Genomic DNA, 16,584 nt, shown 5'->3' with positions numbered 1-16,584 from the left:
TACTTATGTGTATATAAAAAAAAAAAACGAAAAAACCAGTTGCCTTTATATGCATTGAGGTGTGAATAAAAAATATATAAAAATATATGTATGTATGTATGTATAATATACATATATACATATATACATACGTATATACATATATATATACATATATATATATATATATATATATATATATATATACATATACATATATACATTTCTATATTTTATAATTTTATATATATATATATATATATATATATATATATATATATATATTGCTGAGGCGCGATCAAAAAGTACATACAGACGTGTGTGTGTGTATATATATTTTAAAGAGAATATCAAAACTTCTCTTGGATTAATACGGATATGAAAGGAAAATCATAGAAGGATATTTCATTAAACGTTATAGAAGATTCTATATTTCTCTTTCGTCCTCTTTATCTATTTCTCTCTTTTGCCCTTCAGTTAAATATAAGAGAAGATGAGAGGTAATGTATTAAAGAAAAGTGTTTTATTCACAAAGACACGTATTACAAAGTTTATTGAATTTCTCACGCAATTCATTAACCACATGATATACTTTCTCCTACCTTTCCTTTTGTTTCCTTTCTCTCTCACGTAGATTATATCACTTTCTCTATATCTCTTAACTTTAACTTATTAACCGTATAAGTATATATTAAAAATGTCTGTCTTTCACTTTAGTATAACAAAAATTAAGAGACGACGAATATATTCGTCAGTCTTGGAAACTCAGTGTAAAGACTGCAGTAAAATTGAATTAAATTATAAAGAAATGACAATTGGATTTTCTTTTTGAAAAATCGATAATTTTGAATTCATTGATATCATTGATAACACTTAACTTATCAACTGTGTTTGACGAATATATTCATTATGAAGAAATGGCGAATATTTGCGTATAATGACGAGTACATTCGTCAAAAAAATTATCTCTTGTTATTTCAGTAAAAATTTTAATGAAAAACTAAATCTTATTCGTATGTTTGACATTTTACAATTAAAATATTTTGACAAAAAAAAGAACGAAATATAAGAATAAGTTGAATCATTGAAACCACTCATATGGGTGAAAGATATAAAATTAAAAAATTAGATCGGAATCGTAAAAAAAAAGATTAATTCGCAAATGATTTACTATTGCCGTTATGCTTTGAAATAAATCACGATCTTATTTTTTATTTAAAGAAACGCTTCTCATGTTGATGGAAATTAATGAGATCGTGAAGATACGCGGATGTTATCTTAAATACGTTTGTCGTAATTGCCGGTCTAGAAAATTTGTGTCTCCTTGCGTTCTCGGTTCATTTCTCTCTCTCTCCCTCTCTCTCTCTCTCTCTCTCTCTCTCTCTCTCTCTCTCTCTCTCCCTCTCTATGTATATGTGTCACACAGACGTATTCCTTTTAATAGAAGTGCTGCAACCCAAAGAGAAATTTCCATACTTGTGCCACGTTAATAGCCGTCTTTAAGGTACAACCTTGGAATTCATCGACACTGAACATGACATCTCCGAAAAGCCATTTTCCTGACAACTGCTGAAATTGCTCGCGGATAGCCCGTAATACGTATCCGGCCGACAAGGATGACGCGTTTAGTCCTTGAGAGAAAATGAATCTCTCTCTCTCTTTCTCTCTCTCTCTCTCGTTTTCTCTCTGTCTTCTTCCTTCCTTCTCTCCTCCTTCCATCTCTAATGATTTTCCTAATCGATCGCTTCGATTAACGAGAATCTTCAGACCATAATCACTGATCAGACACTCGAACGAACTGTTCTTTTGGAATTTGAATAATTTATTTCCTATTTCAAAGAAGTTTAGATAATCAAATTAAAACACAATGATTAATAGATTGAAATTATAAGTGTACATTCCAATTGTAAATTCATTCATTCGAGTTTTCAACTTTTTCTGATTTTCAGACGTAAATGAAACGCCAATTGTGTGAGAAAATTTCTTGTCTACCTCTTTACAATATATGAAAACGACCGATTGAAAATACGTTAAGGTCATATATATACACATAAATACGATTATTATTATTATTATAACCAAGTCGCGGAACTTTTCCGTTGGAAACCTATGTTGAACTTAAACTTTGTTTTACAGGGCTGTGCACACTTTCACATGTTTTGGGAAAAGACCAGTTACGGAGTTACGTTGCCATAAGGATACTTCACGTAAACGTTGTGTCGCTTTCGCATAAGTTTCACGTTCAAGCTTATCTAGAGCGTTAAAATTGTTTAAAGCACGTTAAAAATGTTTCCTACGTGTAGCTATTATGTTGTCTAATTACTCAGTTCGTCTAATGAATAGGAATAAGGTAAAAATTAAAGTAGAATACGTAGTATCTATTTCTAATTCTATACAATTTTACAGATATTTTTCCTACAAAAATGTATACAAGCCAAACAAAATAATAGATCAGATAAATTGATTCCTCTGTTACGATTATATTCAATGTGAACATGTGAACTGTATATAATATCATTATTATATTATATTATATATATATATATATATATATATATATGTATATACACATATATATATATATACATATATATATACATACACATAAATAAACTTTATATATGTATATATATAAAGTACATACAAGTTATTTCATTTTGTAGATTGAATTCACGATAATAGTGTATGTTGGTATCTACAACGAGAAAGGAATTTAAATTGCTTACAAACATTCCAGACATTATTCTCACTTGTAATATCCTTTATCAAGGAACCATTTGGTATCTTGATATAAAAAAGACAGCACGAGATCTACTAAGGAATGATAAAAATTTTCATTTTATATTTATCTTTCTTTCTTTTTTTTTTTGCTTTAACAGCAAAATCTTATTTATTTCTAATAAAAATTCGCTTGTATCACTTAGATAACTTGTTCATTATTTTTCATAAAATCATACACTATAGAATTCGTACATCCAAAAAAAATATATATACATATAACAACAATGACAATTTTATCGAAAATTGTTGTCTTGGCAAAACAAATAAAGAGATTTTAATTAAACGTAACATGTTAATTATATGAGATAAAATAAAATTTTTTTAAATATTTTATTTTTGTTTATATATAGAGAGAGAAAGAAAGAAAGAGAGAGAGAGAGAGAGAGAGAGAGAGAGAGAGAGAGAGAGAGGTTAAGTCACGTATAGTTATTGAAGGAATTTCGCGAGTAATGCACTTTGTCTCAACGTCATCGGTGGTCGATAAAAGGAAGAAGTGATGAAGCGTAATGGAAAAATTGAGAAAAGAAAATCGTCGGATTACTCAATACTGTAACAATACTTGCCAGAAACTTTTGGCCTTGCCTTTTATTTCACATTTTTTGTGCCAAACTATAATTATGCGCTTTTAATGTTCCTCAGATGAAGATTAGAACGAGAAGAAAATGATGTGATACTTGAATACTTATTATCGATAAAAATAGAATGAAAGGAGAAGAAGACGATGAATAAAGGACGAACTTATTAGGAGTAAATTTTATTGAAAATTGTTGTCCTTGACAGAAGAAATAAAGATATAGAATATTTAATTAATTATAATGCGTTAATTACGTAACAATTAGTTAAAATAAAACAAATAAAAAATTTGTTTATTTATTTTCTTTTATGACAGAAACGAAATTATTGCTAAATCATCTGAATGATTTCAAGGCATAATGATAATATTGAAATAAATTGAAATATCGAAAGCCAACGATTAATATTAATTCTTATTAAGATAAATACTAATTTTATTTATTAGTCGTATAATTTTTACACGATAAAAGTATAATTACGGGATAATTCTCAATGAGACGACTTGATCTTATATTTTGTAAATATACATGGTACGATTTTCAGATATTTTAAGTGGTAGGATTAATAATCATTAACAAAACTCTTAAAAACAATTAAGAAATTAGGTAAGTTATTTCTAATGTAAAACTACAATACCCTCCAAAATTTTTTGTTAATTCTTTGAGTCACAATTTATTGACAATTAATATAGAGCATTAACTTGTTGAATGCCATGAGGATTACTGTTGACAGATACTGAATTGTTCTGACATGGCCATGGCAACACAAAAATTAACAGAAACACATAATTAGAATAAATATTAATTAATTAATATTTGTAAATTTTTCAATATTATCATCGTTATTACACTGGTGTGAAGATAAATCTAGTAAGATAAATTCATTAAACGTGATTATATACTTTAACTTATCTGTTGTAAATAATATTTTAAAATAATATGTATCGCATAATTTCAGTTGGCGTTGTGGTCCAGTCATGTAATATTAGCTTGACATTTAACGTGTTAATATAGTATTTAAAGGTTGTTTATATTCGTGCGATGAAATATTATTGTAATATTATCGAAAAAATAAATAAATCATCGTTTCTTGACTCTCGGAATAGATGGCTCCATTTTTTCGGAGATAATTGGTCACCTATAAAATTATACATTATTACGTTTTTACGACGTACACCCGATTGCTTACGGAGATGACAGATTTTTATTTTTTGTATTAATCTTTTAATTACGAAGTTCTATATAATACGATCTCTTAAATGAAAAACAATAAGCAGAGCAACGTATGTCTCATATAACAATAGAAAATACAAAAGGAAAATAAAGAACCATAACTTGTCTCATCTGATCGTTTTTTTTTACTTGGGCCATGATTCTCTGAATCATGGGTCACCATCACATCGGACAATATGAATGAGATGACTTTTTGCATGAGAAACAATTTCTTTTTTTCTTTTTTTTTACAAAAATTTACAATTATTTTTTAATTTCATCTTGATATTATAATTTTTCAAATGTTTACTTTTACGAACATATAGTTTTTTCTTTAAATATCGATTAAATTGACAATTTAAAAAAAAAGTGATCCATCTCCTCTAGTATCATCCTATATAATTACACATATATAGTATAATATATTAGGGGAACGGAAAGTAATGTCGTTTCTGCGCATATCGATATTTGATTGTGATTAAAAATAAAAACTTGTTAAAAATTTATTCGTTTGAATTTAATTTAAGAAAGCGACATTACTTTTCGGTCCACCTAATATTTCATACTTCTTGAATTTCACGTTTATATAATTTCTTATTCATTTTTAAGTATAGTAAAATGTCTTACGTGTGTAATGATTAGATATCATACGAATAAAAACTTGATTAAAGGAAGATCACTTTCATAGGGGATTAGATCGCTCTCTTATCTTGGATTTCGAAAGATCGATGAACGAAAATCAAGCTGACGTTTTAATGTGGCTAACGTGGTTTCATCGTCAGATCGGTACATCGAATTGATCAAATAAAGTAAGACGTAGTAGGGATTATCGATGACGATGTTTTCGGAGCTAAATGCATTAAGATATTCGATATTGAAACATCTAATATATCTTCCAACGATCGAAACACATCTTTCGTTCGTGAAATATTAGTGAAGTTGTATCGTCGTTTTGCGAGTTTATTTTTTTCTCATATAATCACTCTCAATAATTTATTATTTGTACGTAAAATTTGGAAGTTGTGTAAATCAATTCTAAATATAAAATATAACATTTTGTAAACGAAAACAAAAGCAACACTTGTTAAAAACATTGCTCGTTTTAAATAACGATCATTATTTTTCTTTTCTTTTTTTTTTACATCTTATTAAAATCATTAAAAAGGACTTGGCAGGCTGGTAGCTACTTGGGAAGAAATCCGTAGCTTAAGGCAATGCAAATGCAAGTATTTTGTTGTAAAAAGTTTTCGATATATACTACGACGTCATAAATCAGTAGGTAGTCTGACTTCGGCCGTTCAATTTACGGACGTCGACTAGTGCAACGGCACTAGGTTCTCTACGGTTAATTAATCTTCATATCAGATGGCCGAGATACTACTTTGAGAACGAGCTATACTTTTTATTTTTTTTTCTTCTTTTTTTTTTCCTTTTTCTTTTTTCTTTTTATTTTTTTTGTCTCGTTCTCACTTGAAATAGAAAAGAATTCGAGATGTTCCGTGTAATAATTCTTCAACAGCTCTTTTTAATGGTACCTATGATAATTCTAAAAGAAGAATGAAAAAGTTCAAGCAAGAATAGATAAAGAGCGACAATAAATTTTATCCGGTTAAAGCAGTTTTTTTCTTTCCGAATTTTTTTCCCTTATATTTATTAATTAACGACATCGATCGTATACAGGATTCAATTTGTTCATTTAATATTTAATTGTTGAAAAGCTTTGAATTAAAATCTTGAAATTAAGACTCAGATGATAAAGATAGAACGTTATTCACTAACATTCTTATTTTCATTGAAAATAAGGTGGTCCTCGGATGAGAATATAGAGAGAAAAGGTAAGAGCGCCTATTTGCAATTCTAATGAAGAAGGAAAGGTCGACGAATGAAATCGATAGCAATCGCAAAATGAGAGAAGAGTCTCGATTCGACGTTGAGTTGCATCCTTCGTCGACATGTTCAGCTCGTTTACATTCGCTGGAGAGCAACCATTGAAAAGGAAAAGAAAGGACGTGCCACCTGACTGGATTCTGAGTCTCCGGAGGTGTCCGAGAAAGTTCAAAAAGTCTTACCGAAAGACTGGTACGAAGGCAAGAAGCAAAAGAAACGAAGAAAATAGAAAAGGAAAAAGAAAAGAAAAGAAGAGAAGAGAATAAAAGAAAAGAGAAGAGAAGAGGAGAGAAAAGAAGAGAGAGACTCCCTTTGCGAATCATCATGTCGACGATACGAGTAGGTAGGTTTTACTTCTAACCTTTTCCTATCTTCTTTCTTCCTATATGTACTTTTCGACTGATAAGGACAAACTTTCGAAGACTATTTGAAAGAAAGAAAGAAAAAGGTGAGTGGCAAAAGAGGAAGTCGATAAAGTCGAGAAATTGGCAATAGTAAGCGTGCACGCGCGCGAGAGAGACAGAGAAAGAGAGAGAGAAAGAGAATGAGGAAACGTTTGTGGAAGCTGAAAGTGCGACAAAAGTTTGCTTTCTCCTTGAATACAACGCGAAATGTCTCATCACGGAGAAGTTAATCAACGAAGAAGGAACTAACAGACCGGTTGGCACTTTGTGCTTTGAGAACGCGTGGTCTGAAATTTTATTCGAGAATAGAACGTGCACGTGTCAATCGTAAACCAAGCATACGACACGCTGCGCCCTATTTCCTTTGTTCCTCGCTTACGACGAATCTTAAAAGCTTTTTCATCTTCTGATTAATCTCGAAGATTCGTAAACCTCAATTTGATATTCATTCATCCAACATAAAATGTTTCCCAATGAGAGAACGTTTGAGTTGGTATCGAACTAATTATTTCGGTCGTTAAAATAATTGCGCGAATTAATGATTAATTATTTGGCGAATATAATGTTACGGCATATTTATTTTTATTTTATTATATAAAATCGCAAGCGAATGTTAATTTTCTATTTTAATGATAAAACGAACAATCAATTTTTATTAAATATTATTTAAATTACTTGCAAATATTATACAGGCTGAGTCATCGCTTTTTCAGTATACGCTTTGAATAACTTTTAAATTATACTTTCTATGAAAAATTATTCTGTGTGTGTGTATGTGTGTGTGTGTGTGTGTGCATATATGCATATACGAAAGTTGCATAATTTTGAGCGAGACATTATGCAATGTATATATACTTTCTTTATAAATGACAGTATTTTAGAAATATACAGATTCACTTGAATTTTCCCTTCAAAAATGTCAGTAATAAAAATAATATAACTTTGATATAAAACAATTTCCTTATACATCGAATAATTTCAAAGTTGATCAAAGCATACATCCGTTATATGTTTCTTCTCTATATATTTCCTAATCAATAACTGCGTAGCCAATAGCTTGTCTGTTGTCCGATTAACGAATATTTTTGTTGATAAAGTAAAGTCCAATGTTCGAGCTAAGAAGATCAAAGTTCGTTGACTTAAGCTTGCATATATACACATACTCATACGTCCTCACACATTTTAGTAACTAAAATCGATTGGATCATACATATGCACCAGACTGCGCGTATCCGCTTCCAGTTAACTTGGATCACGAGCACAGCATCCCGATATTACCGGTAGTAGCTCCCGGGGGTCCTTCCTGCAATTTAAATGGCCGCGACACGCAGCAAATGTCTCTCGGGCTTGGCCAACAACATCGGCTTACCCGCAGTTTGGTCTCCGTTGGTTCTAACGTCTGTCGGATATGTCACACCAACACTGTTAAGGAACCTCTTGTTTCTCCGTGCAGGTAAAAAGCATTTCAAAAAAAGGACACAGTAAAACTCGCTTGAAATTTTCGCTTGAAATAAGAAGTAAACGAAATAAATTTCTTATTATTTTAGTAAATAATTACAATCCTTTTCTTTGTTTTTTAAAGCGAAGAGTTTTACAAAATATTAAATAACATTTAATATATATATATGTACACATAGATATATATATATATACATAGATAGCTAATTATCGTATAATTAGAGTTTACAAATGTATCCAATTTATTCTCAAATCACGATAATCGGTAAATCTGATATTATTCATGTCAAATTAGGTGAATATTTAGTAACGATGTCTGATCAGTTTCATTTACTAACGATGTCTGAAACTCCATTCAATTCAAAATCAGAAATTTCAGTTACGAAAGATACATGAATTCGAACCTCTAATTAAATCTGCCTGTAGTTCACCCAACAATTATCGTCTCACGATTATCGTATAATAATAATCAAATTAAATATCATCGTTCCGAGAGATACATATCTTGTAATTAAGAAAAGAGAAATTCTGAAATTAAATTATATTTTAATCTAAATATACATTAATTAAATTATTTACAAATTATTCGTTCGATTTTAAAAAGAACGATATTAAAAATATCATCAAAAATTTTTATTTCGATTAATCAAACCGATTAGTATTGGATGTTGAGAACAAACGATAACGCAATCGATAGTCGATCACATTGTAACAATAGACATGTTCTGGTTGAATCCTTGAGCGATGACGTCAGAATTGTACGAATAGATTCTAGTTCTCGAAGGGTGGGAGGGAGGTAGGGTGCGCGTCGTTACACGTGTTTCACGTGGCTCTGAAAGCCGCTAAATTAATTCGACGCTCCGGCAAACGTTCCTCGCGCCTTTCAATCACTCTCAATTGTCGTTTCCAGCTCTACCCCTTTCTACGCCTCTCTCTGTGTCTTTCTCTTTCTCTCTTCCAGCTAGTCACATTCGTCCCTTAGAAAGGGTGGGAAAAGCAGAGAGAGAGAGAGAGAGAGAGAGAGAGAGAGAGAGAGAGAGAGACAGAGAGAGAGAGAGCGTCGACCACCGTGACACCCCGACTTTAATCGAATTAATGCTCCGAGCCCACGTTGTACCGTTTTAATCTCGGCTCGTCCGGAGTCACGTGACACTGTGAAAATGGTTCAAGATGGTTTCGGAGCAGTATGCCACGCTTTCAACGTGCAAACCATGTAATCACGACGTGCGTCTCTACATCCGGGATGCTTTAAGAGCCCTACTTGAATACCTACACCTTCTACTACAGGTTGAACTGCTGAGGACCTTTCACACAATGATGATAGATACACCAGTGTTAATTCCGTAAATCTAGTAGTTTGATGAAAAAAAGAAAAGAGAAAGAAAGAAAACCTTTTTATTAGTTTATACATTTAAAGTTTAAGATCTGTTCAAGTTAATTTCTTTCCTTTATTTATTGTTGTGTTAACATTTTTTTTTCTTTCTCCATCTTTACATTACGACTCGTTATACAGGATGACTTAATAATAACCTATAAATAATAACCTTTTGTTCAATCTTTTAAATCGGTTAAAGTGAATTTATTTTTATATTTTTTGACAATCCTCAAAACATACAAAATATACTTGGAATTGACGGAATTTTTAAGTGATTCATCTTTGTATAATCGCAAGTACATATTTGAAAAATCAAATCAAATGCGACATAGAGAGAAACTTTCAATCGTCCGAGTCCTTTCACGACACTCGTCCCGTTGAGATTTTCCTGATTGTTTTATAATTCCCCCGACGCAACGGGAAACGTTCGCGACCACGGAACTCCGAGTAATAAATTTGTAGAACGCTGTCGACGGAAACTCGTGGAAACAACTGTCTTCTATTTGTCTCTTTCTTTCTCTCTCTCACTCTCTCTCTCTCTCTCTCGCTTTGTCTCTTTCTCTAACTCTTAACATATTTTCGATATAACTTTCGGAATCCATTTTGGAATACTTTCTTAATCTTTAATTTATGATAAATCGATTATGTAAAATAAATTCAATAATTATGAAAGAATGATTTCATACGAACTAAGACAGCTTGTTATTAATTAACAATTAATGATAATGTTATATAGGTTAATGATATATTCATTGTAATATCCAGGAAATATTTACAATTGATTCAATTGAATTTCTTCAAAGCGGAAGCACTGACTATCTGGCTTTAATTATGTGCCGTTCATCGAAATGTATGACCATATACGCTACAACATTTAATACTTTAAAGTTCTAATTCGAAATCGATTGCATGTCACATTCCTTTACCGAATGTTGAATCGATACGAAATTAAAATTTATTCCGAAAAAGTTTCTCTTGTTTGTTGTATTTCTTTTTCTTTTATTTCATAAGAGAGATAGATTTATAAACGTTATCGTATCTATTTGTCGTAATACTCTTTTCTACAATCTAATAAAACTCTTTACAAAATCCTCTTTGATGTAAGCTAGATGACATCCTATCATATCGTATCGTCATAATGCGAGTAAAAAAAATTGTCGATAATACGACATCGATATGGCAAATAATAAAATTTGTTATATACATATATATATATATATATATATATATATATATAATTTTTTTCTTTTTATTGTAGAAAATACGATAAAATGATACGAAAGAAAGATAAATTCGAAGAGATTACTGAAATCAACGAGTAACAAATTACATCTATGATTCAACGTGCGAATTTTTTCCTAGAAAGTATATGTATATATACGAGGGAACAAATATGTGTTAATTCCATTGTCTGTATTATTTCTCATCTAATAATGCTTATATCATGTTTCACGTTGGCAGAATAATTTGAATTTCCTGGCATACCGTGCATCGCCGACCAGAACAATCTGAAAACTGGATATAACAAGGCAATGGTATATCTAGGTGTACGCGCGCGCTTACTTTTTCACATCGCTAAAAAAAGAACAACAATAAAAACAAAAAAGAAAGGAAAAAAGATAGAATAAACTCGAAATAAATTCTAGAGACAGATAACTGTTTCCAAGCGCGCATGCCAATCGACCAATCAACGTAGAAAAGTTCATGATGCTCGAAAACTACGTATATACATACATATATATAAACGTAAAAAATATGTCTGTGTATATATATATATATATATATATATATATATATATATATATAAAAGTGATGTGTCGAATAAATACGAAAAAAAAATAATTTTTCAGAATGCGAGAGAAAATGATAGACGAGATGTGACTATTTTTCACGCTGATTGGTACCATGTTCAACTTGAGCAACACCTTTTTGTTATTCTATTTGTTTTTTTGTTCTATTTTATAGTATAACTATAATTGTTGAACTTTTTACTATAAATATGTATAAGAAAAATATAAGTGTAAATATGATTTCATTAATATTATAGTCGTTAAATAATTATAATGTTGAAACTTAACAAGTCTGATTGAAATTTCGATTTTGGATTCTTGAAAATTTCTCATTTTTCATTTTTCTTTTTTTTCTGGGCCTTGGATACTTTTTGTTCGGTTTTTAAATTAACGCGTTCCACTTCATTTAGCTTTGCTTTTTGTTCATAGAATACCTTTCTTCATAAAAATGTACATACAGTAATGTACATAAATTTTTTTTCCTTTACATACTCATTTTTGTTTGGTTACATCGCGGATCTGCTGGTTTGTAAAAATATTTTCTTAAAATATATATTATCAGAAAGATGGTGTCAGTGTAGATAGATGTTTCACAATGATGCTACACCGCAAGAAAGAAAGATTCATTAAAATGGAAAGCTAAAAAATTAAAAGAAATTAATCGAAAAAAATGAAAACATTAACTTAATTATTGATTAATAATTCAATTATTGCTGTAAAGATCTAAAATTATCTGCTTATTATACAAACAATAAAAATTTTTATTTTTAATATAATATATATGTATAATTACATATATTTTTGTATGTATGTGTAAGTATATATATAAGCTCACAATATATGTCATTAGAGACGATAAAATTCATTTATCGAGAACGCTACGATGAGGACAGGAGTAAAAGGAAAGAGAAAAAGAAAGAAAGAAAGAAAGAGAGAGAGAGAGAGAGAGAGAGAGAGAAAAGTCGCAAGAAGGAAAATTGTATCGCATCGTGAATTCGTCTGACCTTTTCCTGAAAATGAAACGTCGTCGGCTTGCACGACCTTTCTCGAAAATGAAATGTTCGTATGCGTGCAAACGAGTCGAGTGAACGTCTTTTGCAAATTCGTAGGAAGGAAAATCAGAACGTAAGTCGAGGGGGTGTGAAGTGAAAAGGGTGCAAATGTTACCTTTTACTCCGATTTCTTTCTTTTTCACGTATGTACGAAGGAGAAAGGGAAGAGAAAGAGAAAGAAAAGAGACAGAGAAAAGGGGTTGCAACATAGCGAAAGGAGTCGAGAACTGTGCAAAGACGTAAACAGTCGAATGATTTGTAAAACCTGTCGCGAACGGTATCACGGTAAGCCGTGAGAAATTACGAGGTGAGCCGTAGAGAGAAATGCGAGAACGAACTAAAGCACTACGATATTTCGACATGGTTCGGGAATTTCAATCTTTTCATCTTTGCAATATTTTCGATCTCTTCCAATAGTATCCTAAAAAAAAAGAGATGAAGAAGAGAGTAACTATCAAATTGAAATACATATTCATTAATGTTCTCAATTTTTATTATCATCATCTTTATCTTCATCAACATTATCATCATCATCATCATCTTCATCATCATCATCATCATCGTCATCATCATTATTATTATTATTATTATTATTGTTGTTGTTGTTGTTATTGTTATTGCTGTTGTTATTGTTATTGTTGTTATTGTTGTTGTTGTGGTGATGGTGATCGTAGTTATTAATCATATATATTATTATTAATCATACATATCGTAATAGTATCTTTAAATATGAGCAGAGATGGTGACCCTTGAAAAATTCTAAAGACTGTAGAATTTATGAAGAGGGTTCACTATTCACGAAGAGTTTGACAGAGAATTTCTATGGACCTAACAGTGTTTTAAGCATTTTTGGAAAGTCTCGAAAAATTACGTACATTTCGAAGACGTACTCGACCCGAACTGTAACGCGAAGAGACTTTCGAGGACAATAAAACACTCAGCTCAGAATTGTAAAGATTCTTCCGAGAGGAAATTCGTTGAGTGACCTCGTATAGAGTCGAATCTCACTTTTACCGTCCTTTACGAGCTAAAGTATATATAGAATATATATACATATATAGGTATATATATTCGATGTGTTCCATATATATATATATATATATATATATATATTATATTGAACCGCTTAAGTACCAGAAATGAATCCTTTGAGCTATACGAAAGTACTTATATGCGCGTTTTGAATTTTATGTCAAATCAATATCATCGATAATTTACTTGATATTTTAATACTAATTACTATTCTACTCATTTTCTGGTAAATACAATACTTAATTAATTAATGAATAATTAACATTTCTAAAACACTCCAGGCAAACGTGAATTCACAGTTTAAAGGATAATTAAGAAATCAATAATTGCTGCAAATTTACTTACAAGCTCTTCAATTAATGTAATTTAGGTGTAAAGGAACTTTAGCTTATGTCCACTTATCGTGCTTGGAAAGATGGTTGAATCAGTCCTGTCGAAGTTATTGCGAATTGTGTCATTATCAGTTTAACGCAGTAGAAACGCTTCGTTACACCTGGTAAGAATTATACATTGTAATTTGAAACGATTTCTCGTTCCGATCGTTAAGGATAATATTGATTCGCTTAACTGGTCAGAACCCAATCTGCTTTTTCACCTGCATAGTTATCACTTTTATGGGAACCTTCAGGCCCGAGTCATTGAGGATATGGATTACTCATCCGCATAATCGACGAAACATCCAATCCGATCTTCTAATCTTTACGTTACTCACCGTCGTCACGATTGGTTTAATAATCGTATGTCTTTGGGGTGAGTTATCGTATGAAATAACATGATCAATACGTATTCATATGAGACGAATAATTCATAATTTTCTTTGAGATTATAATTTAATTATATATGTGTTCCTCTTATATCTATGTTGTAGGTATGCGTTACTTCATTATCGAGGGTAAGAAAATTGGTATTTCCAAGTCATGGACGAAAGGAATCATATGGTTCTTCCTCACCATCGTGATATTTGGTTACATCACGACGGTTTATCTTCTCGGAAAGGTAAGCTCTTTACTCATTTTCTTTTTAACTTTGACGGAAGGTCTACCTTTAAATTTTGCCACGTTGAGAGACCGACACTCTTTTCCTATCTCTTGGCCAACTTAAAAGATTACGAAACTCTATACGAAGTCTTTGTCATATTACTTTTATATGTATTATAGTTAGTAAACCACACTCTTAGTTAGTTTTTATTAAATATTAAAACTAATGAGAAAAAGAGAAAAGAGGTGAAAAAATACACACAATGAAAATTTATAATAACTTCACAAAAGAAAAAATTAATATTTATATGTTGCTTCCATTTATGAATAATATAATTTCAATAATCTCATATCAAAAGAACACGAAATAGATATTATCAAAAAATTTATATTCGACAGTTTCGATATATATATATTTTTTCTTTTTTTTTTTTAATTCAGCTCTTTGTACCGTGATTACCGAACAACTCAATATATGTAAACTCACAACGATGTCATCAACAAAATCAACAAGTTAATAAACAAATCAACAAATGTAATTAACAGCCATTGAAAGTTCTTTACATCGTAATAACTTTATACCGGCAATTTATCAAGATCCTAAAAAAAAATCCTTAGTGAATGAGCCTCTTTTACTTTATTCTTTTGACACAAGTCCTCTACACTTTTTCTTAAGAGCTTATTTCGAGGATAATATATAAAAGGAAAAGGCGAAGATCAGGCCACAGTAAAGGATCGTCGATGCTATGGCCTTGTCGTATAAATATGCTCGAGAGGTACCTGTCAGAAGTAGGAGAACGTTGTCTTAACATGCCGTAGCTGACAAAGCCTTTGTACGCTTTATATTGGACAGATCTTTGATAATGTTTACAATGATAATAATAATAATGATGAAGATAATAATTTCGATCGCAATATCGCAAATTTATATCGGTGAGAATAATAATATTGATGATAATGATAATAATGATAATAATGATAATAATGATATTGAATGTCGAATAAATTTGATACAAATTATCTAATACTTTCATAATTTTTTCTGTTTAAAGAAGGATAAAAACAAAATTATTTATTATACTTTTTATAATGTATTAACGCTCTCTTATAATTCGTGATCGACAATTATACGAACGTTCAAAATAAAATCGCAATAAAGTCGAATACCTTAATGATAGTCAATTCTTTGAAAATGTTAGTCCTTTGATTAGAATACTTTCGAAATTGTAAAAGTTTTCTCTTCTCTTTTCCTAATCATCAAACCCTTCCGAGAAGTCATTAAGTCTAAGTCTAAAATCGATCGAACAAATTTTCTGCCTACGATTTCTCTACTTCTTCTTCTTCTTCTCTTTCTCCATCTTCTTCCTCTTTTTCTTCTTCTTCTTCTTCTTGTTTATTCATGTTGTATTTCATCTCGACAGGCATACTAGAATACGCAATATTTTTCGTAAGCTTTTCTAAATAACCATTTCTAAATGGCAATTCGCGAACTTCTAATTTCTCCTTTTCTGTCGCATACTTCCCTCTCTTTTCTACTTCGTTATACCTCTCATGAGATTGCATTTTTAAAGAAAATTCATTCAGAACTTATATCCACAGTCTGCAGTCGGCAATACGTTTAATGGTATCGTATATTCTATCTACCATCTTAATTTATCTCTATTCCTTCTCTATTCCATTCAACTATATATTCACTTTAAAAAAGTGACGTTCATACAGAGACAAAAGTTGGATCAATCATTTGGATTAACGTTCGATCAATGATCCTCCACTTAGAATAAAATTCACATTATTTAACATTTACTTTTAATACGGAGATAAAATAATAATTGTAAGTCTAAATCCTAGTGCGTGTTAATAAAAAGATATATTAATAAGAAAACGTATAAATATAATAGAACATATGAAATATATGAATATAATAAATATATAAAATAATAAATATAATAAATATAAGTAATATATATTTATAACATAATAATAATGAATAATATAATAAATATAATAAGGTATAAAATAATTAATAACAATAATAATTATTAAACGATCCCAGCATTAAGGTATC

General features: G+C 30.4%; 2 protein-coding genes across 2 annotated transcripts in view; one reads left to right on the top strand and one right to left on the bottom strand.

Moving 5' to 3' along the window:
- Positions 1–16,584, bottom strand: part of LOC124426141 (zwei Ig domain protein zig-8-like) — a 289,633-nt gene that overhangs the window by 177,486 nt on the left and 95,563 nt on the right. The window lies entirely within an intron of this gene.
- LOC124426142 (E3 ubiquitin-protein ligase MARCHF3) lies at positions 7,456–14,729 on the top strand. The gene is made up of 4 exons (XM_046967463.1): positions 7,456–8,288; positions 13,913–14,038; positions 14,171–14,292; positions 14,411–14,729. Exons 1-4 carry the CDS (start codon positions 8,170–8,172, stop codon positions 14,641–14,643), a joined length of 600 nt encoding a protein of 199 aa, XP_046823419.1. The 5' UTR covers positions 7,456–8,169; the 3' UTR covers positions 14,644–14,729.

The sequence above is a fragment of the Vespa crabro genome, chromosome 8 (genome assembly GCF_910589235.1).
Source record: "Vespa crabro chromosome 8, iyVesCrab1.2, whole genome shotgun sequence".
NCBI classification, from domain to species: domain Eukaryota; kingdom Metazoa; phylum Arthropoda; class Insecta; order Hymenoptera; family Vespidae; genus Vespa; species Vespa crabro.
This window is presented reverse-complemented; position numbering and strand designations above follow the sequence as displayed.